The 21,442-nt window shown below is 54.6% G+C and overlaps 8 protein-coding genes across 8 annotated transcripts; 3 read left to right on the top strand and 5 right to left on the bottom strand.

The window, feature by feature from the left end:
* Positions 1 to 1,049: 1,049 nt before the first annotated feature.
* On the top strand, positions 1,050 to 2,076 carry GCG54_00012775 (uncharacterized protein; the record flags this gene model as incomplete). Its single annotated transcript, XM_045412645.1, has 2 exons — positions 1,050 to 1,561; positions 1,626 to 2,076. The coding sequence occupies 2 exons, from the start codon at positions 1,050 to 1,052 to the stop codon at positions 2,074 to 2,076; spliced, it is 963 nt and encodes a 320-aa protein (XP_045268651.1).
* A 2,989-nt stretch (positions 2,077 to 5,065) lies between these two features.
* Positions 5,066 to 6,564, top strand: GCG54_00012774 (26S proteasome regulatory subunit 4-like; the record flags this gene model as incomplete). The annotated part of the gene is made up of 3 exons (XM_045412644.1): positions 5,066 to 5,128; positions 5,204 to 6,010; positions 6,058 to 6,564. The coding sequence occupies 3 exons, from the start codon at positions 5,066 to 5,068 to the stop codon at positions 6,562 to 6,564; spliced, it is 1,377 nt and encodes a 458-aa protein (XP_045268650.1).
* A 1,170-nt stretch (positions 6,565 to 7,734) lies between these two features.
* Positions 7,735 to 9,069, bottom strand: GCG54_00012773 (Protein YSC84; the record flags this gene model as incomplete). Its single annotated transcript, XM_045412643.1, has 1 exon — positions 7,735 to 9,069. One exon carries the CDS (start codon positions 9,067 to 9,069, stop codon positions 7,735 to 7,737), a length of 1,335 nt encoding a protein of 444 aa, XP_045268649.1.
* Positions 9,070 to 10,966: 1,897 nt separating this feature from the next.
* On the bottom strand, positions 10,967 to 12,725 carry GCG54_00012772 (uncharacterized protein; the record flags this gene model as incomplete). The annotated part of the gene is made up of 4 exons (XM_045412642.1): positions 10,967 to 11,568; positions 11,615 to 11,888; positions 11,935 to 12,429; positions 12,543 to 12,725. The coding sequence occupies 4 exons, from the start codon at positions 12,723 to 12,725 to the stop codon at positions 10,967 to 10,969; spliced, it is 1,554 nt and encodes a 517-aa protein (XP_045268648.1).
* Positions 12,726 to 14,120: 1,395 nt separating this feature from the next.
* Positions 14,121 to 14,693, top strand: GCG54_00012771 (uncharacterized protein; the record flags this gene model as incomplete). The annotated part of the gene is made up of 2 exons (XM_045412641.1): positions 14,121 to 14,288; positions 14,346 to 14,693. 2 exons carry the CDS (start codon positions 14,121 to 14,123, stop codon positions 14,691 to 14,693), a joined length of 516 nt encoding a protein of 171 aa, XP_045268647.1.
* Positions 14,694 to 15,373: 680 nt separating this feature from the next.
* On the bottom strand, positions 15,374 to 17,150 carry GCG54_00012770 (FAD-linked oxidoreductase hmp9; the record flags this gene model as incomplete). Its single annotated transcript, XM_045412640.1, has 2 exons — positions 15,374 to 17,070; positions 17,147 to 17,150. The coding sequence occupies 2 exons, from the start codon at positions 17,148 to 17,150 to the stop codon at positions 15,374 to 15,376; spliced, it is 1,701 nt and encodes a 566-aa protein (XP_045268646.1).
* A 1,061-nt stretch (positions 17,151 to 18,211) lies between these two features.
* Positions 18,212 to 19,111, bottom strand: GCG54_00012769 (uncharacterized protein; the record flags this gene model as incomplete). The annotated part of the gene is made up of 1 exon (XM_045412639.1): positions 18,212 to 19,111. One exon carries the CDS (start codon positions 19,109 to 19,111, stop codon positions 18,212 to 18,214), a length of 900 nt encoding a protein of 299 aa, XP_045268645.1.
* A 219-nt stretch (positions 19,112 to 19,330) lies between these two features.
* On the bottom strand, positions 19,331 to 19,783 carry GCG54_00012768 (uncharacterized protein; the record flags this gene model as incomplete). Its single annotated transcript, XM_045412638.1, has 1 exon — positions 19,331 to 19,783. One exon carries the CDS (start codon positions 19,781 to 19,783, stop codon positions 19,331 to 19,333), a length of 453 nt encoding a protein of 150 aa, XP_045268644.1.
* Positions 19,784 to 21,442: the final 1,659 nt, after the last annotated feature.

The following is a 21,442-nucleotide window of genomic DNA, read 5'->3' as shown; positions in this document are numbered from 1 at the left end:
ATGGAAGGCGGACGTGCCCCTCAGAAAGATGATGCTGGAAAGGTCCGTGCGGACCGGCACTAACATTAGCGCCCTTGCACCCGCTGGAGGGGAAGACCTGGAACGGGTCTGTGGGGTTCGGAGGGGTTCTGGAGCATATGTCACTGGTGCTGTCATGTTTGAACGTCTTATTGCAGCCAATTATTATGTACTGCACAGAGCTGAGTGCTGAGGGTTGATGGTGATTGGGCTGCTATATTTAACGAATCAGTGAAGATTGATATGTCAAATGAACAGACCTTTTTGCTTTGTCTTGTTAGATGAATATTCCTAAATGCTAGATAAAAGAAGTGACAATAAAGATCACGGGACAAAGGGACAAGGGGAATAATGAGAGACTATAAACAAATCGTAAATGGACTGAGAAGAATGGCTGAAGTTAGAACTCAGTGATTTTCTCTCAGATATCTAGGCCAAGTAGCTGATTTTGGAATCTCAAAATCCTACCATAGCAAGAGGCAAAACTGAATTTCGAGTGCCTCTATGCATACGACACGGTATCCATCTCTCCTCAATGTACTTAGTACTAGGGCCCTAATCGTTTGGCTTTTTTATTCACAGAATTACTGCCACTGATCCAGCTGCAATATCGTGCATATTTAGTAATGCCCACATATGTTTTTGTCGGCTGCTAAAGCTAAAATCAGATGCCGTATTGTCACAAATATATGGTGTATCCGGGTGATGTCCCTTCAACTGTTTGGTGATCAAGATGCCCGCATGTTTCCTCAATGAGATGCCTGCATTTATGACTTTCACCTGATTCCAAGTTTTATTCAATTGCCGTTCGCCCCAAGGTTGTGTGGCCAAATATTGACGGTTGAGGCTTTCGGAGACCGTGTGTGGGCTGAAAATTCAAGCCCACCATTGCGGTCTGCTGCGAAGTTTGTGACCCCACGACCTGGGTGGCTTGTCGGTCAATATTTAAGCAGTCGGCAGTCGTGAAGGATCACTTTGTTGGCACCTCCCAAATTCATTCAATATCCTCATCTGGTATCATCATCGCCAGCATGTCCCGTTCAGCAACTCAGACCGTGGAAGGTCAAGGCCGTAGTCTTCCTCCCTCAAATCGTCCTACATACTGGCGTATCCTAGATTCCTACATCAAAGACCAAACAGAGAGCCCTTTCAAATGGAAAGTTTCATCCTACCACGTCGCTCCGGGCTACCAGAACCAGCCGCAGTACTCACCTTGGCGCCTCTTACTCATATCCATGCTGGTTGACCCGCATCAGCAAAAGGCCGACGGCACTTTAGAATCGTGGGACGAAGAGGAGCATGTAGTGCCAGACTCGCTGGTTCGCCAGCCTCTGAACAGCCCCACGGACGAGCTTGACCAGAAATGGGGCCGCCGATATGTGTTCACAGACGTAGCACCCCATTACTCTTATGACCTGGCTGGGGTTGGCAGCCTCGAATGCGTTGGCAATTGGCTCATAGCTGCCCACGTATGGGGAGAGAGCCAAGACTGGGTAGATAGCGTGGACATCAGACGCCTGGCAGCCTTTTCGACAGTCATACGGTAAGCCACTCCCGTCCGCATCTCTGATCCGACACGTAGGGAACTCGACTAACCTTAGCCCCAGGCACGATGTTCACCACCGGGTTGAAGAAAGGGGCCCAGACAATCTCCTCCTTCATCACTGGGACCTGGTCTACCAGGAGACGTTATCTAAGGATGGCAAGTCGCTTGAGGTGGTCGATGAGCCAGTTGATGACGAAGATTTTGCGGCCTTTGCGACGGCGGCGTCGGCGGGGAAGCTTGCATCAATCCACCAAAACCTCGGGAAATTGAGGGATAAGGAATGCCAGGTTCTTAATGAGAAGCGACAGCGGCCGGGGTCGTGTCCGTGTGCGAGAGACCCGTCATACGTGATAGTTGACGAGGCTCCTGTCAATGAGTCTTCTGAGGATGAGGCCATCGCTCCGACAGCTGATGAAGCTCATATGAAAGAGTTTTTTGAAGACGAGGCCGTCGTGGTTGAGAAGCCTGAGAGCCAAACTCAGACCGCCGATGGAGCCTGTATAGTAATGTAGCCGAAGACCTCTTGGATTGTTTACTTGATCTATCAGCTTCGATGATATGAGGCTTCTTCTTGCCCCTTGAAAATTGGTTCAACGAATGGGATTGTTTAGCGATTCCCAGAGGCATACTCTAACATGAATGAGAATGGAGTCGTAAAATATGAAGGGGCTGTAGACACCGTGGCATCGATTCGCCCAAGAATTATGACATGGGCTTCTGGGTAAGCAATTCAGAGAACAATATAACTAGAAGCGATAATGACAACAAGACCGATGACGACTAATGATCACAGACAAGGATTAGACAACAATAATAACAATAATAATAATAATACCAGTAATGACAGCAGCAGTGCGAACAGCAGTAACGATGATAGTTGTAAAGAATATAAGACGTAAATCCATAAGAAAGTAGCATTTAATGTTTAATTTTGTTGAACGCATCTCCGAGACTTTAACAGTTTGCTAATAATTCCACGATGCCTTTACTGGCTGTTAAAGAAGCGCTTTTACGCGTAACAAATACCTCGTAGCATGATTGAGGCCTTGATAAATCCCACTAACATCAGCCTTGCGAAGCAACCACAAGAGTTCATCGTCGTACACGACTGGCTAATATCTCGGAGTGATCTGAATCGCAAACGTGAAACTTGGAACATCTCCCTCAACGCGCCTTTCAGACCGTGTTTGATCGAGATCGACGGCTTCGACATGTCTCACAACTTCCCTTTCAGGGGGAATTTTACCTTGACACAGAGCCTCGGAACGTACTTCAGCTTCTCTTTCAGATAGCTTTTGGGCAGTTGGATTAGGCTTTTGCCTTCCGCCGCTATCCATAATGTCGCAGAATGCGTTGATGTACGCTCTGAGTTGATCGGAGAAAATTCTAGGCTCTGTGCCGACCCGTTCCCTCTTCTCCGCGTAAGACTTTGGTTTTGTACGCAGGAGATCGACTAGCGTGATCGAATGTCCAGCCGATATGCGCCGATGTTCAGACATCTTGTACCAATCCTGACATTGTTTGGTACCTGAGTGGGAGTCAAGCAACCTTTCATGAAACTTTTGGCTGGAAATGTCAGTCAACCTTGTTTTACCATTAGAACTTGCTTTTTCTTACCAAATACAATGCGAAGACGCAACGAGCTCCCCTATATCCACAGTTTCTAGCCACTCCTTGCTCTCCCCCCAGAGATAAGCAACAACCAGCCATTTCCCGTCGCTTTCGTGAGATTGGCCGGAGGCCGGTGGTGAAAATAGAAACCGGCGGCCCCATCTCTGCTGTTGCTTGCCATAGGGAGCAACATTAGAAGGGCGGTGGAGGGCTGCTTTGTTTTGTGGGACGAGATGGTCGGCCCACGACCGAAGGCTTGTGTCATGCACAATCTGATGTGGAAGGTCCATCAGCATGAATCTGAGAAGCAGACACCACGGCGAGTACTGCTGCATGGATGGGTGATCGAAGCCTGGAGCCACATGGTTGGAGGAAATCATCCACAGGAAGGGAGTGTCTTTGTTGTGACCGTGGGGGGACTTCTCTGCAGTCGGATGTCGGACGTTCCACCACGGACGCTGCTCAATCGGAGGAGGTTGTCCTTCCCATTGTGCGGTTCGATATCTTTGACGAGACATAGTGTTGTGAGTGACTTGAGGATCAGTTGATTGTGGAAATTCAGAAAAAGCAAGGTATGATACACAGGCGGTCTTTTATTATCAACCAATTTGAAGTCCTGGCTAAAGAGGTGCTGGATCTTTAGTCGGAATTTGCAAATTTTATGGCCAGTCCACAAAACTTTGTTTGCCTCGTGACTCTCGTGGATCTATCTTCCGTAACCCTGAGGGGGAAAAATCGCTTCATTTGTCCCGCCCTTCGACGTCATGCGAGCTCATCGACGCCCCCGTGGCGAGGCTCCGAGAGTTCAGGCGTAAAACGATTCGCTGGGTTAGTTGCCCTGATACCAAAACGCTAAATCGCGATGGCAAGCATGGAGTTGCCGAAAGGCTAAGAACCGGGCAGGCCGGCTTGGATGGTGGACTTGAGCGTCAGGTGGGAAGTTGCAGGTGATGTGCACAGAGCGCATAGGCTTTTGGGGGATAGAGCGTGCCGTCACGACTGCGTAGATATCGGGGAGGATGATTGGGCGAGGTAGGCAGAGGAAGAGGTAATCAAAAGGAGAAGTAGGTAGGGGTGGAGGTAAGTAGAGGGTGAGGTATATTCAGAGAAGGGCAAGTAGAGAGAGGGGCAAGTAAGGTGAGGAAATAAAGATAGAGGTGCTGTGATAAAGATGTCATAACAGGCGATGATGGACGACAAGAGAAAGGACAACAAGGGCGACAAGAACGGCGAGGAAGACGAAGACGGACGACGGCGACGGACGACGACGACGACGGACGACAATGATGGACGACAAGAACAAGGACAACGAGGACAGAAAGAATGACGAAGATCAGTCAATAGATTCAGCAGCTCGTAGATCCATTGAAGAAGCACTACAATGAATGGAAGTTAAGATACGTCAGTAAGGACCGTCTACAAAGTAGCAAGCGTCGGTCAGGTTTGGGTACCAGCCCTGCGGCCGCCTTAAAAGTGGAGAAGCCGGCGCCGAGGGACGTGGAGCAAGTCCGTTCGGGTCCCGCCTACCACTTTGAGGTTTGGAGGTGACTAAGCAGAGCAGAGGCACGTGACCTCGGAGTGCTCCTTCCGGAAGAGGGATAGCCCGAGGGAGGGAAGCTGAGGTGCGCGTTCCTCTGGCGCCTGCTGTAGAGGGTCTGTGCTCAAGGTACGAGGCAGGTACGGCCACAAACGTGCTTACCTACGCAAGACGCAAGCAGTAGCAGCCTCGCACGTCGACCTCTACCCTGGCCTGGTCGGCTGCATCCACTCAACTCCATCATCATCACAAGCTCCCACCACCACCACCACGCCGTCCAATTTTTGCGTTTATTCACACACGAGACACACATAACAGCTACAGAGACGACGGACGACGGCTAGAGAGACGCCATGGGACAGAACCAGAGTGGAATGGGTGGGGGAGGCGACGGCAAGGACGACAAGGACAAGAAGGTACGCAGACAGACGCAGCTAACCAACCCATCGAACAACGCCTTCAAAGCATCAATGTAACTGACGTCTCTATAGAAGGAGAAGCCCAAGTACGAGCCTCCCCCACGCCCTACCACCAGAGTCGGCCGCAAGAAGAGAAAGGCCGCCGGCACCAGCGCTGCGGCCAAGCTCCCGGCCGTCTTCCCCACGAGCAGATGCAAGCTCCGCTTGCTGCGAATGCAACGAATCCACGACCATCTCATCCTCGAGGAGGAGTACGTCGAGAACCAGGAGCGTCTCCGCAAGGCCAAGGCGGCTAAGGAAGGAGCTGCCGTCGGCCCCGAGGGTGATGTCGACCGTCTCGCCGACGAGCGTGGCCGGGTCGATGACATGCGTGGTAGCCCAATGGGTGTCGGCACGCTCGAGGAGATGATTGATGACGACCACGCCATCGTCAGCAGTACTACTGGCCCCGAGTACTATGTTAGCATCATGAGCTTCGTCGACAAGGATCTGCTTGAGCCTGGTGCCAGTGTCCTGCTTCACCATAAGAGCGTCAGCATCGTTGGTGTCTTGACCGATGACGCCGACCCTCTCGTCAGTGTCATGAAGCTAGACAAGGCACCCACAGAGTCATACGCCGACATTGGTGGTTTGGAGACACAGATCCAGGAAGTCAGAGAGTCGGTCGAGTTGCCCTTGCTGCACCCCGAGCTCTACGAGGAGATGGGTATCAAGCCGCCCAAGGGTGTCATTCTCTACGGTGCTCCCGGTACCGGAAAGACCTTGCTCGCCAAGGCAGTCGCCAACCAGACTTCGGCCACCTTCCTGCGTATAGTCGGAAGTGAGCTTATCCAGAAGTACCTCGGTGACGGTCCCCGTCTCGTTCGCCAACTCTTCCAGGTACGCACAATCACTCTCTACTACTGTCATATTACTAACATCATTAGGTCGCCGGCGAGAACGCCCCCTCCATCGTCTTCATTGACGAGATCGATGCTATTGGCACGAAGCGTTACGACTCGACATCTGGAGGTGAGCGTGAAGTCCAGAGAACCATGCTGGAGCTTCTGAACCAGCTCGACGGTTTCGACGACCGTGGTGACGTCAAGGTCATCATGGCTACCAACAAGATCGAGACTCTCGACCCTGCCCTTATCCGTCCCGGACGTATCGACCGAAAGATTCTCTTCGAGAACCCCGACCAGAACACCAAGCGCAAGATCTTCACGCTGCACACCTCCAAGATGTCGCTCAACGACGACGTCGACCTCGAGGAGTTTATCTCACAGAAGGACGATCTCTCCGGTGCCGACATCAAGGCCATTTGCTCCGAGGCCGGTCTGCTCGCCCTGCGCGAGCGCCGTATGCGTGTGCAGATGGCTGACTTCCGGTCTGCCAGGGAGAGAGTCCTGCGCACGAAGCAGGAGAGCGAGCCCGAGGGCTTGTACTTGTAAGAGTTTCACGTGTATGACTGGCATAGATAGAGACGGACGAGGACGAGGGCGGACGAAGCCGGACGAAGCCGGAGACAGACAGCTACGATAGAGATAATAGCAAGCATGTCTGATGACAGCCCGCATCGTGCATGACAGGTGATGCAGGCGTGGCCTTTTGAAGGGGACAACAACCAGCTTTGTAATGTTGGGAGACAACCGAAAACCCTTTCCAATCATGTTTGCGCTACTCGGTGGAACTGTCTCGATCACGACAGAGTCCTGCGAACTGAGCAGGAGTCTGGGCCGTTTCAAGCTTACAGCAGTCCCTTCCGTTGCTTATAGGAAACCCGATGAAAACTATGCTGAACTTCGAACTCTGGTGAAGATGCATTCACAAGATGACAAGGACAGATACAAATACAAGCCTCATGGCCCACTCTCCTGCGTGCGGCACGAACCTCCCAAAGCCACATCGTTTACTGCCGTAGACATGTCGGAAGGGCTTTCTGCCTTCCAGCACAGAGGATGGCAACAGCAGCTAGAGTCCGTCGGTGGCCAAGGAGAGGACAAGCAGCACTCCCATCAACGAGGACGAGAAAAGACGCGGACAAGCTGTCACTGTCTCTGCTTGCAGAGCAACAACTCCCTCCAATCACCAAGCAGGTCTATAATAAGAACGAACAATCTCGACCTTGAACGGCCATTCAACTACTATCCAAACCACCATCTCCAACACGCTCGCATACTTCCGAACCGCCCCTCAAACCATCACTTACTAATACCCCTTAACCCCAAAACTCACCACGGGTCTAGGCCGGGCAGAATTGACCCTGGGCCCGCATCCAGAGCTTGCACAATCCCCGGTCTCGGCAACGTTGGCCACGCGGAAAGAGACGAACTCTAACTTCGCCCCACGGCAAAACGCATGATTTGAGGATATGGGTGCTTACCGAGAGGGTGAGCTGCGGCTGTTTCGACTCAGGGATGGGCCCTGGGGGACGAAGGCGAATGTTTGGGTTTCCCCCGCTCTTGCAGAAGATGGGAATCTTGAAATTGCGAATTTGATGGAATTTGGTATTGCCGCTATGGAAAGGTACAGTCTAACACCCCGTCCCGAATGAAACGAACTCCCCGTTGCCCGAGAATGAAGATATTCACAGATTATACACTAAGCACTTTTCTTTTTCATCATTGCACCAGCCGCCGCAACCTGTCTTTGTCGTACACCGGCACCGGCACCGGCGGCGGCGGCGGTGGCGGCGGCGGCAGCTGTGGCAGCGGCGGCAGCGGCGCCTCCGTCACGCCCTCCTCGCTCCCGTACCGCCACGCCGACGCCACGGACGGCGTGTACGCCGGCGCGGGCGTGTCGTCCTCCACGTCGGGCGGCGGGCTCGCGTACCCCTGCGGCACCTCCCCGTCACCCGGCGGGCCCAGCAGCGCCACCTCGCGCGCAATGTCCGCGTCCATCACGGCGGAGTAGTACCCGTCCATGGCCATGAGCGCGTGCCACAGCGGCTGCGAGCCCTCGGGCCACTCGACCTGGCAGGCGAGGATCTTCTTGGCGGAGGTGCGGCGGTCCTGGTAGGCGACGGCGTTGCAGTCCTGCCGCGCGAGGATGATGGTCCCCTCGACCTGGACGCCGGCCCAGAAGCCGCGGGACTTGATGTAGGAGAACATGGGCCGGGAGGTCTTGGAGAGGGCGGCCTCGACGGCGCCGCCGGTGCCGAGGGGCCCGATGGCGACGGAGGACTCTGCGCCGAGGGAGACGCGCGGGTGGGTGAAGGCGGCGACTTGGGCTGCGGTGGAGAGGACGAGGACGCAGTCGTAGATGTCGAGGCCGATCATGAAACCCGCGCCGAGGGTGGAGATGACGAAGGAGGAGGGCGGGGACCAGGAGCCGTCGGGGCGGCGGGCGACGACGAGGCCGGAGCCGGCGGAGAGGGAGCCCATGTAGGCGCCGGCGCGGAGGGTGTTGAAGATGGCGAGGCCGGCGCAGGAGGCGAGGATCTTGGGGGGGATGGAGACGAGGGACTTTGTGGAGAGGCCGAGGGGGTGGAGGGGCTGGCCGCCGCGGGCGGAGGGGGGCGGGGAGGGGGCGTCGGTGAAGGCGTGGAGNAAGATGGCGAGGCCGGCGCAGGAGGCGAGGATCTTGGGGGGGATGGAGACGAGGGACTTTGTGGAGAGGCCGAGGGGGTGGAGGGGCTGGCCGCCGCGGGCGGAGGGGGGCGGGGAGGGGTCGTCGGTGAAGGCGTGGAGGATGCGGGCGGCTTTGGCGCACTCATTGGGCATGGTGGAGGGCATGAAGCCCTCGGCGCCGAGGAGGTGGGCGGCGCGGTTGATGGGGTGGCCGAGGGTTGTGGTGACGCGGTGGACGTGGTGGGAGACGCCGCGGCCGGGGGGTTTTGGGTAGGAGGAGGAGCGGTGAAAGGGGTTCTTGAGACGGCGGCGGAGGGTGGATGTGCGGGAGGTGTAGGAGGGCGCGGGGCCTATTGACTGGAGGTCGTCTTCTTGGTGGGAAGGCATTTTGAAGGTATCATGGGAGGTGGTTGGTGGGTATGGAGAGAGGAGAGGAGCGCAGAGGGGGAGAGGCGAGGTGAGGCTTGAGGGCGATGATATACGTTTTGGTCTACGGACTACGGGCGGTGCTATGGGAGGGAGTTTGGACAGTCTTGGAGCGTCATCATGGATGTGGCCTGGGGAGGGGAGGGACGAGAGGCCTGGGCCGGAGTCAAGAGGGCGTCGAAGCGAAATCTGTGGGAAAGATGGTGTGCGGCGGCGAGGGGTCTAAGGTCTGGGTTCTGGGCGTTGCTGGGTCTGGCCTTACGAAGAAAACCGGGCAATACTCGAGTGAGTGATTCGTTTTTGAATTTCGTCCAATGGGGCGTGTGTCCGGGAAAAGACAATGCCCTCCCGTGCTCATTGCTCATAATCAACGAGGCGCATTTTGCGTACGGAGGCCTAGGCGCGGGGGCGGCACTCGTGGAGGCGCACACGGGACGGAGCAGAGAAGGAGACTGGATGAGGGGCTGCGGGACAGGGGTCAGTAGGCTTGGAGCAGGCGAGCGAGATATCATCCCATGTTGCTGGTGTGTGCTGCGTCCAAGGTTTGTTTCATGTGGTAAGTGCGTAGACGGCCCTTTGGGGTTCTAGCTCGAGGGGCTGGAGTAAGGTAAGGTGCGGGAAACAAAGGGAAAAGAGAAGGGTTCGTGGACGAGGAGGGGTGATGGCGGTGGTGGTGGCAGACGTTGTTGATGATGAAGAGAAGCACAGAGTTTTGAGTGATGGGGGTCGGGGTTCCTGTCAAACGCGTAAGTGTCGTCGTGGGCCTTGCAGACAAAGTGGTGAAGAGGGTGCGGTGGTGCTGAGATTAGGGGCCCTTGGTGTTGTAAGTGAGGATCGTGGGTGTTGTCAGTGAGGTTCCATGTCGAGGGCGGTCGGGAGGATTCAAAGTGCGGGATGGAACCGCGGAGAGGGCCGAGTGGACGGAGTGGGGCGCCCGGGCGACCGAGCCTTCTGATTGGCTAAGTCTAGCTCAAAGCTACATATTTCACAAAATTAATCCAGATTTTCAACCTAGTCTTCGTGGCTCAGTCGGTAGAGCGTTGGTCTCATATTACTCAATATGACTCTGTCAAAGACAGAGATATCCAAAGGTCGAGAGTTCGAGCCTCTCCGAGGACATTTGTTTTGTTTTTAACATGTCAGACTAATATTACCGTATCATCAGTTGATGATTCATGTCGGTCGCCACTGTTTTTTTCTTTTTCACTTAATTCGCAGTCCAGTTGTTAGCCGCCGCACTTTAAAATCTGAGTACACCTAGACAAGGTCCTCATTCGAGTCATTGCGACGCCCCTGAAGGCCGCGTCTGCGCCCTTACACGAAATCTGGTATCAAGGATAGAATTATTCAACGATCATATATGTCCGATGTAGTATGGTTATGTACACGAATGTGCGACAAAGTTCCAGTCATAGACTAGGCTCTGGTGGTATATAGCGTTATATTTGGTGAATGGACCGAAGTGAATGGCGGCACGTTGGCGTTTCTTATGTGACGATTGGTTCTCAACAGTTGTCGGAGGCGCGATATCTTCGGCGCTCGAGCCGAAGTCAATACCCACTGGGCAGCAGCCTGGATCTGCCCTGGGACCACTTGAGGCCCATGCCCACATCGACAAGGCCGTGTCGCGGACGCTGCTTGCTCTGTTTCCTCGGGTCTACCGAGTCAGCAGTTCTCGTGGCCCGCGCGACATGCTCAAAGCGCATCGCGTCAAGTCGTGGCGCTCATTGATATCTCGTCAACTGGGTTGGTCTTAGCCGCTGTCGATGTAAATGGTTCAAGGTGTTGTACATGAGCGTTTCCGGTCTTGTGAAGCTCGCAGCGAGCTCTAGACCGATCGGCTCAAGGCCATGGCTGTTCATGGCGGAGGCTCGCCCAGTCTGAATAGATCCATCTTGAACAATGGAGGCATGATACTGGGCGACAGCGGCTTGGGTATTGTGTCTGGCGGCGGGTTAGGCTCCACTTGCCTGATATCAACGCCGTCACGGACACACCGCAACGGCCATTGAATCCACTCCCTCCACGGCTCCTGGATAGCCTTGTCCAGGGCGGAAGCAACATTTACACCCCATCCATTGAGGTACCATAGCTTTCGCTCAAAGGCGTGAACCAATGCGGCGTAGTACATGAGAATGACGAGAGCCATGGGGTGGTTCTGGCTCATGAGTTCGAGGAAGGACTGGGGAAGCGAGACTGCCCATCGCCAGACGAGGCCGGATCGGTGGGACGGTGTCGAGACGGCGGCAAAGGTGAGCTTGAGGCCTTCGAGGGCGGATTGGCACATGGACGTATCTTCGGATGGAGCCATGCTTCGGGTAAGGTTGAGGAGGTCGTCGATCTTGGTGGCGTAGTTTCCACCCACGGCCGGCTCGACGCCGCCCTGGTAAAGCCACCGTGCTAGTGGTCCGTTGGAGATGTAGCGATGGGCAAATGGTAATGTGAGAATACTCTTGATGCCTACGCCTGTCAGCTTCCCTTTGAAGTCATACGGATGAAACCTTACCCTGCAGCAAGATGAAGGACTGAGCCACGTCCTTGGATGTGATGGGGCCATGAGGGTGTGCTATTGAGTATGTGTTTAGAAGAAAGATGCAGATGGCGTGGAGGACGTAGGCGTCCGCGTTGTTTTCGCCAATATCGTTCAAGCCAGGAGAGAATTTGCTGAGAGCGATGTTTTGGTGTCGTGTGGAGATGGTTGTGTACTCGTCCCTCTTCTCGGGGTTGAGGTGTGAAAGGTGGATGGCAGAGACGGCGAGGATGCCGTGAAGGAGAAAGTCCTGCCCGAGTCAGCAGACAACGACAAAGGTCATAGAGTCGACTCACATTGGCGAACGCAATCTGCGGCACAGTGGTTGTCCACAGGTGGATGAAGTCCGGATTCTCTGACAGGGTGTGCGCCGTATTAGACGTGAAGTGGTGGACCAGCTGCATGTCAGTGAGCCAGTCTGACTGAGGAACTCCCCGAGAGTCTCCAGATTCCCCTCGGGTCGATTCCGAAAAGGTCTCGCTCGAGTTTCCGTTCACTCCCTGATGGTTGAGCGCATCCATCTCGGCCGAGAACTCGGACAGAAGCCCCTGCATGGCAGCGAGCTTCTCCTTTAACGACGACAGCTGAGGCGAGTTCCTGTCCCGGCGGCTGGCCGGGCGACTGCTCGTTGAAGCCTCACCGACGCTGCCGGGGGTCGCAGTGCTCGCCGCCTCCGGGGCCGGCTTGGGCGACTCGGTGACGGCGGGAAGCTGCGGGGCAAAGGGGGTCAGGACCAGACTGCACTTGACATCGTGCCGGACGCAGTTCCGACACGGGCGGGCTTCGTCGCACTGAGGACCGTTAGCTCCCATTCACAAGCAATTGGGCCATCTAGTGACGGGGCTTGGCATCCTTCGACCTTAGGTAGGACCCCGACCGACCCCGGTCCCACTCATGAACTGACCTTGACTCGGCGCTTCTTACACTGCTGGCAGCCGTTCCGCGACTTCTTGTGGCCGATGCGGGTGCCGCGCACGCCAGAAGCCGTCTTCTGCTTGCCGCCGTTCGCGTTCCCATTTCCGTTTTCGAGGCGGGTGACCTCCGCCTTGAGAGAGGGCGAGTCTGTCCCTGGGGAGTCGCCGTTCATGGCACTGGCATTTGGGCGTGGTGAGAGGGCTGGACGTTGGAGAGGATGAGGAACGAAGGTGTTCCTGGTCGATCCGCGAATGACGGAATGTTTGTGTGTCTCAAGGAATGTTTTGGCGCTTGGACTCTGAGGTGATCCAAGGTATCTGATCCCCAAGCTTGTGGCGTCTTCTCATACTGCCGGGCTGCATGGCATGCGCGACAGCGCGAGGTGGTAATCAAATGGTGGTTGTGGAAGCAGTGGTAGTGCTGGTGGTGGAGAGCAAAAGCATCAGCACGGCGAGTGAAGTGGAGGTACGAGGTCCCCGGGTCCACGTCCTGCTGCGTTCCCAGTGTGGTGTTCCAAGCTTGGTGTTACGGGTCGGGACCCATGTATGTGCCTTGCAGCATGCACGACAACAGCAGCAAGGTCGACCGAGCGCGATCCGTATCGTATCAGCCTTCAGATTGCTGAGCTTCTTTCAACCCCTCTCAACGGGCAAGGCGCGACATCAGAGAATGACGGAATTGCTTGACAGCCGTTGAAGAAAGGGGAGAAGGAGTAGTGGTAGGTTCACGACAGTGTCACGGACTTTCGCGAGCTTGCCGTTCCGGGCCGGCCGATACGAGCACGTGACTGCTTTTGAGGAGAGAAGGAGGTGGGAGCCGTGAGTGATCTGGGAAGGACCGAAGGTACGCGGATAGGCACCTAGGTACGTCTTGCTGGAATGGGAACCTTAGTGGGTACCTTCCCTGAGATCCGCACGGGTGCAACTGGCCCAAGCTCCCGATCCAATCACAGCAGGAGGCAGAGGCAGGGTTGTGGCTGCTGCTCGCTGCTGCTGCCGTGATTGTGGTGTGGCTTTCGCACCTGCCGAGGTGAAAGTGGGCTGTGGAGGTGGAAGTGGTGCCTGCCCATGCGAATTAAGCCGGGGGGGAACTGCAGGCACGAAGGAGCTAAATTGCGACCTGCAGACGCGCCAACGCCAGCCGGACGCGACTTCCCGTCCACGTCGCCGTCCGTTCCTGCACCAAGCCCAGGCGGAAAGAAGGAAGGAAGTCACCACAACGTCAGCAGTACCGCGACTGCCCGCTTTCCTGCCCAGAGACACTGAGGGGGCTATTCTCTTTCCCTTTAGCTTCGTTTTCAGCCGCTGACTTGCACCTGCATCACCTCATCCCCCGCCTGCAGTGTCTCCCTTCCCCGTCGTCCGTCGTCTTCTCCCGTCGTCCCCCGACCCCTCTCTCCTGTCCTTGTCCTCTCTAGTGTCCTCCGTCATCCCTTGACAACCACACGTCGTTCAATTGATAAATGACCAGACACCCGATTCCCGATCTGCAAACCCCAGTCACATCTCCAACACCCCCTGACATCTCCACGACTCTGCATCAGAAAGCCCCCATCTGCAATCCGAAAATGGCCACCCACTCCGACTACAACGACATCAAGGCAACTGCCAAGGACAGTGCCGTCGGCGTCTACAACTACGGCCAGCGCCAGATAAACCGTGTCGTCAGCTTCGACACCAGACAGAAAGCCTATTCCAACGTCTCCAACTTCGCCCAGGAGCGACCCCTCCTCTTCGTACGTCCAAGGTACCTCGCTTCCAATTGGATGCCTTCGCTAATTGACTTTGTCCAGGCCTTCATCGTTGCCCAGGCCATCTTCTCCTCCCTGCCCATCATCGTCTTCTCGACCTTTGCCGTCTCCACCATCGTCTTCGCCCTTGGTGCTGCTGTCATCTTCGCTCTGTTCTGGGTCGGCGTCGCCCTTCTCGTTCTCGTGCCCACGCTCTTCTTCACATGTTCCGTTGGCATCCTCGTTTGGACCTGGGCCGCTGGAAGTTATCTTCTTGCTAGATGGCTCTACGAGATGTCTCCCGTCAGTGCCAAGGGCGGCCTTGAGGTTGAAACGCCCAATGGCCAGAAGTTCGTCGTCGGCAAGGACGAGGACGGCTTCGAGGCTCATAAGGGCCAGAGACGGTCTTAGGATGTCAGGAACAGGTGACAGGTGTGAGATCAAGGGACGGTATGGCGTTAGTTGCTATTTTTTTGGTATGGATACCCGGGTTTGACTATGCCTATAGTTCGTTTTGAACGGACTGGCCGGATGGATTACATGTAGTTGCTGCTGTTACGCTTATAGGCCGTCGGACACGACCACTAAGTCTCCGTTAAGGAGAATAGATCATTATCCCAATGTCTCCCCTATTATGGCCCTCGTTGCCGTCATAGTCGTATCGGCCATTATGGTGTTGGCCAACATAGCGTTGGCCGATATTATCTGCTTGGCCAATATTGTCTCCTTAGCCGTTATGGTTTTCGGCCATTGTCGTTTCTTTGGCCATTATTGTCTTGGCCGATATTATCTGCTTGGCCATCGTCGCCTCCTTGGCCAACATCGTCTTGGCCAACATCGTCTTGGCCAATATCGTCGTCTCTTTGGCCGTTGTCATCATATTGGCCATCGTCGTTTTGGCCAATGTGGTCGTCCTCTGTGGTCGTCCTCCGTCGTCGCTATGACATCAACTCACTGCAGTCGCACTCAACCGAAGGGTAAGTTCAAATTTACCAAGTACACAAAAACATAAGGTAGCCATACTGATTCACAAAAGTTAGCGGGTGTTTTATTCCAAACTGAATCAGAGCGCCTCTACCTCAAAGCACCATTCACGACGCTCGACAAAGCCGCCCAGCACCGTCTGCCTCCCACAAATCGCTCCCCACACACGTGGGGCAGTAAAACACCGAGTCGGGATCGTACACATTCTTGATACCCAGGAGCTTATCATAGTTCTCCCCGTAAAAGCTCACCTTCCAGTCCGGATCAAGCGCGTCGCCCTCGTTCATGTATGATCCCATCCCCGGCGCCAACGCCTTCATGGCCCCGATCTTGTTGTACGTGACATCGTGGTGCACCGTGTCCCACGTCTCCGCGCTGACGTCGTTGCTGAGGATGCGCGCGACGGACTGGTGCAGCACCGCCGTCCGCCATGTCGGGATCACGGCTGACGACTTGTCGCTGCCGTCTTTCCAGACCTGCCCGCCGGAGACGAGGGAGATCACGTTGGTTACGAATTCGCCCGGCGCCCCTGCGAGGACGTTGAGGAGGTTGCGGACGGCGGTGCGATTGCTCACGGCGGCGGCGTCGAGGAGCCGAGAGCCGGAGGCGGCCATGAGGCCGACGGGGTTGTCGTCCACGCTTGTGTTGCCGAAGAAGGACCAGTAGTCGGGGTAGCTGACGTAGCTTGAGTTGACGAAGAGCGCGTCGCTGAAGTTGTTGATGCGGTCGAGGAGAAATTTGCCAGCTGCTTCGACTTCGTCTTGGGATTTGTTGAAGGCGTAGATGGCGTGGGAGTAGGCGGTCGTGAAGTTGGCGAACGAGGGCGCGGGGCCGTCGACTTGCCAGTGGGGGTACCCCGCGAAGCCCGCCTCGACGAGTTCCGGGATGGAGGTGTACAGCGTCGTCAGGGCGTCTAGGAAAGTGTCTCTTGACGCGCCGTCTTTCGCTGCGATCTGCAAGTTCTGAACAGTGGCTTTGAGCTGTGGGTACGCCTTGATCGTCGTCGAGACCACAACCCCATACGTCCCCGGCCCTCCTCCACGGATGGCGTAGAACAGGTCCTGGTTCTGGCACGCATTCGCCGTGAGAAGCGTCCCATTCGCAAGAACCACCTCCGCCTCAAGAACCTGGTCCGCGCCGAGGCCGAAGGTATGGCTCGCGGGTCCGTGGCCGCCACCCTGCATCCATCCACCAGTGCTGCATACCGTCGAGCTCCCGCCACCGACGACGACGACGTTGTTCTCCCGCGCGGCGGCGTAGCTCTCGCCCCACATATACGCTCCTCCAAGCTTCATCGCGCTTCCTGTCCAGGGCGTCGCATCACATCCGGTCGAAGAGGCGTACGACGGTTGGAAGTCGATGCCGTTGCGGAAGTAGCGCAGCCAGATCTCCAATCCCCCAAACCCGTCGCTGCGGCCCAGGACGTCGTGGCCGGTGCTCTTCACCACCACGCGCAGGTTATTCTCCCGCGCGAAGCGGAGGGCGGCGACGATGTCATCCGTGCTGGTGACGTTCACAGCGAAGGGTGGGTTGGTCCCCAGAGTGCAGGATCCCGTGGCTGTGGAGTTTGCTGCAGCCGAGGAGGGGGGCGGGCAGGTTATGTTCAGGGAGTAGTCGAGGCCGACGGGGTTGGCGGACTGCCAGCTTCCAGTGAACCAGTTCTGCTGCACGCTGGCGCAGGCGGAGGGGTTGTAGTCCGGGCCGGGGTAGCAGGAGATGGCGACGGGTTTGGTTGCGATGAGTTTGCCGGAGATGGTGGCGTTGAAGGCGTCCCATGTTGAAGGAGAGGGCCAGCAGGCGTCTCCTGGTGCCTCGGATAGAGAGTCGTGTTAGTGGTCATGTTTGTGGTTCAAGAGTTGAGCGTGGGATGGGTTACTTACGCATTTACATGATGTGTTGGTTGCTGCTACTGCAGACGCGGCATGAAGTGCCGCTAACACGGCAGAGAGTTTGTTGCGTAACATTGTCAATCTATTTCGAGACGTTGATCAAGACTGAAGCAATGCCAAGGCAAGTAAAACATCTCTATTTCCTGGCATATCGCCAGGTATAAGTACTCTGCCATCGCCCATCATCAAATCTCGGTTTCTCTTCAATCGTCGTCGGGTTGACATGTGTGGCTCAGTTCATCATCATCGGTAGATTCTTGCGCCCCATTTTCCGCAAACCGAATGCGAGGCGCCGCTACTACGGCAGTGGAGACTCAATCTGCCTTCGCTTTAGGCTCAATTTGCGTAGGGCACAGCAGGTGAACAAGTACGATCTAGGTTACATTCGACCTTGCGCTCCCACTGCAGATCAACTGAAAGGATTGGAGCGGAAGGGACGGCATGTAAGTCTCGAGGGGAAACAAGACAATGAGAACATGAACAGTGACAGCAGCAACCAGAATGAGGTTCAATTTGAGCGACAGAGACGATGCGAATGGACAAAGAGGGTAAAGACCGTAGGGGCAATACAGTCCTCCGCCCGACCAACAGCACTTCCCCAGGAAACGTCACAACGCGACATCAACAATCAAGCTCTTCGCGATTGGTATGGAGATCATCTCCCGCTGCTCATGACGGCGAGGAGTCATACATTCCCCCAATGCCTGCCGAAGGACCCGCCGTGACCGGGTCCAAGCCACCACACCCGGCGCCGAAACCGAAACCGAGGACGGGATCGGGCCGGCGATATTGATGACTCCGGACCACCGTGTTTTCGGCGAATTCTTGCCGTTTGCGTTCATTCAACTCGACATCTTGATGCCGTACTTTACGGGCGATATCACCAGAGTTTTGGTGTCTGCTGCCGCTCATCTTCCAATCTGGATCAAGGAAACATACCTAGTCTGAAGATTAGTCCTTCACCAAGTTTTCAAGCCAATATGAGATAGCGAAAGATTCATGTCCGAGTAGATACATCAAAACCATCTAAGTATGCTCTTCATATCTAATAGTCATCTACCATGGCCGCTTGGACCAAAATAAGCTCCAATCATCTGTTGACCAGCGCCGCAAACTTTGTACGGATTCGGGGAAGGCAGTCTTGTCTTCAACGTAATCTCGAAGCATATCGTAAATGGCAATGAAAACCGTTTGAGCCTCCTTTTCAGCTTTGTACTGATTGTTGCGACTTTTCTTCTCCTTTGATGCGGGCTCTGTTTTCCCAAAAGCCAGAGCAATCGCCTCACGAATCAAGAGCTTTTCGTAGGGTTCGCTATACCAATCTAAATCTCGTAACATAAGCTGCATGATTCCGGGAAACAGCCGAGGTTCCGATTCAAGGAGCGCAACGAGTGGTGCAGAGTTCGTCCTTGCTTTTTCTGGTCGGTACGTTTCTCGATACGTTTCTGTAATGTACTCGAAGCAGACTTGGAGCGGGGTGCGACCGAATTTGTTCACGGCGTTGATATCAGCGCCGTGGCGCAGTAGCACGTGGACGACCTCCCGAGGTGGTTCGCGGTAATACAGCTTACGCATCGCGACATAATGTAGCGGCGTGTTTCCGAGTATGTCCCGAACATGAACATCGGCGCCCTGTTCCAGCAAGAACGCGACCATCTCTGCGTCCCAGTTGCCGCATGCCTGGTGCAGCGCATGGAGAAGAATGGTGGAATGCGTCGTCATTGAGGCTCCTGCCTGCAAGAGTGTCTTGACAGCGGCGATCTTGGATTCCTCTCTTCGGTTCCTCTGCTCTTGGGTATATCGAGGTTGTCCACGCGACACCACCGGATCGTAATCTAAATCCTCCATCAGGGCGTAGTACAGCACATTGGGCCCCTCATCGTCTGCTATCCCCTCCAGCACGTAATGCAGCCAAGTTCGTCCATCAAACTGTCTAAAGCCAGAGAAGTGAGGCATGATGTATGCTACCACGCGAAAGTAAGAATACGTGGAAAATCTCATATAGCTTCTGTGCAAACAACTGAGATTCCCAGGGGTTTGGATGTTCGCGCCGTGTTCTAACAGAACCGAGATCGCGTCAACATGCCTGTGATATGCGGCCCAGTGCAGTGCAGTCATTTCGATTTCGACAGGTTCTCTTGTGACGTCCGCATTAGACATATTGTATTCAAGTTCCTAAAAGTCGTCGTAAAGCTCCGTGAAGTCCCACATCTCTATCTCAGCGCCGGCTTCAAGAGCCTTTTGAATGGTCGAAGCGCAGCCAGTCTTGGCGCCCAAAAGAAGACTCGAGCCACGGTTCCATTTGATGTCGGCTAGGTAGATGGCAGGCGTCACGATAGTGTTGAGGGCCCTGCAAGTTTCGGCGAGTCGGATGGCCCTTCTCCAGAATGAGAAGCGACCGAAATTCGGGTACCAACCATTATAACACTTTTCGGGTGCGTTGTAGCCTTTCTGCAGTGACTCCAGATCGCTGTAAAATATAAAGTCGACGACATGAAGAATTATCTCCACTGGAAGCTCGAGCAAGTGGGCGCGGCTTGCAGTTTTGGTCTGTATTGCTGGGAATAGCTCTTGCCGAGAAGGCGACGATGCGAGATCCGACGCGGAGAAGGTGTAGAGGTCCGCCATAGTTAATAATACTCTTCGATGATGAGATAAATGTTGCTACTTTGAGAAGAGGTGCGTTGCGTTTTCTGGAAGGAGGTTGTGAAGAGTTCGCTCGCACATCTTGGTGGGCCGAATCAGATTTATGAGGTGTCTGGTGGCTACCGGTGAAATTGCAAAACCGTGTGAGCTTGTGGCGTTTTTCTTTCCAACCTTTGCGGTCTTGATCTGAGATGCGTTAGCCCAGACGAGTATTTATCTTTTTTTACACAAAATGATTCGCACGGAGGTACCTGCTGCCAGCTGCCGATGTCTGAGCCATATTGTACCGTTGCTCCAATGTGTTTTCCCGTTCTATTCAACCATCGCACCAGCCACCATGACCCGTTTGGCACCTCGCAGTACGAAATTTCATCCACAATATGGCTGCGTCTGGCGGATTGATGAAACTCCGGCTCTATTGCGGCTCTATTGTCAGCAGCAACTCATTGTGATCCAGCACTGCCAATGTTCATTCAACCTTGTGATTGTCTCTACCTGCTGTAGACTCAGAAACAATGATCCGACTAAGTTCACTATTTAGAAATTCCATGAAATGTTGTAGCGGTGCCCATTTCAGGCCTTACCAAAGCTCCGGAAACGCATCAGCGTTGCGCAAAATTCTAAGACCAGGTTTCTCCCATTTCCGCAAAAGCCCCCTCCCGTATTCACTCAGATATGTCTCTGCATCGACCGCTAGTTCTTCCAAGTTGGGCAGTTTTCCCCAGACACCATTGTCTGCCAAAATCGTCAAGTCTCCACAAAGCTGCCACCCCGCGCAATTATCCTCGCCTCCAACGCTGACATACTCAAAGTTATTCAACGTCCCCTTCAAATGCAGTTTCCTTAATGATGTTGGAAGGGTCGACATAAAGGTGCTGGCTATGTCTTGACCAGTTGCAGGAGGATAGTGAGGTATGCAAGTCATGTAACTGGCGGTGCTAAAGGTGTCGATCCATAAATTCCTCAAATTCTTGAATTTCCCAACCGAGAAGGGCGGCACATATTGATAGAGCCACCATGGAATCTTCAAGGTGTGTATGAAAGTGTCGTCAAAGTCTTGGTGCTCTTCCCCAGTGCGGCTACAATATCTGACGCCTCTACTTCCACCGAGTAGTTGCATTTGCGAACATAAACAAAGTGCTCCATGTGCTCACATTGACTAAACAGTATCTGAAATTCCTTGCGTCCAAGAAGCGTTTCTTTCAACGTGACGGATTTCAAATGATCGACAGCGGGTATTCGTTGAACCTGTGAGATGTTGAAATCTTGTATGCAGAGTTCCGAGACCTGCTTTCCAAGACGTAGAATACCAGATAATGTTGATGCTGTGATCGTCTCTTGCGAACCGTTGAAAACTTCCTGCGATCTTTCAGCTCTTTCCCACCTCAAAGTGACGGATTGGAGCATTGGAAGGGGCGGCTCATTGGCGGAGCTGCAATCTTCAACGATTTGCTCTAGGAAACGTCGCGAGCTCGCCAGTGCGAGATGTCGTAGATTGTGAAATTGACAGAGAAAAACTGCTGCGAGGCAGCCGTAATATGTGACTCTTGAAGCAGGCATTTCCAGCGGAAGTTTGCTGAACTGCTTTGGGAACTCCGCCTTGACTTTCACGGACTCGAGTAACGGGATTTCAAATGGTTT

Source organism: Colletotrichum gloeosporioides, assembly GCF_011800055.1.
Source record: "Colletotrichum gloeosporioides strain Lc1 chromosome Unknown consensus_16, whole genome shotgun sequence".
Taxonomy (NCBI): domain Eukaryota; kingdom Fungi; phylum Ascomycota; class Sordariomycetes; order Glomerellales; family Glomerellaceae; genus Colletotrichum; species Colletotrichum gloeosporioides.
The sequence above is the reverse complement of the archived record's forward strand: the minus strand, read 5'-3'. Positions and strand labels throughout refer to the sequence as shown.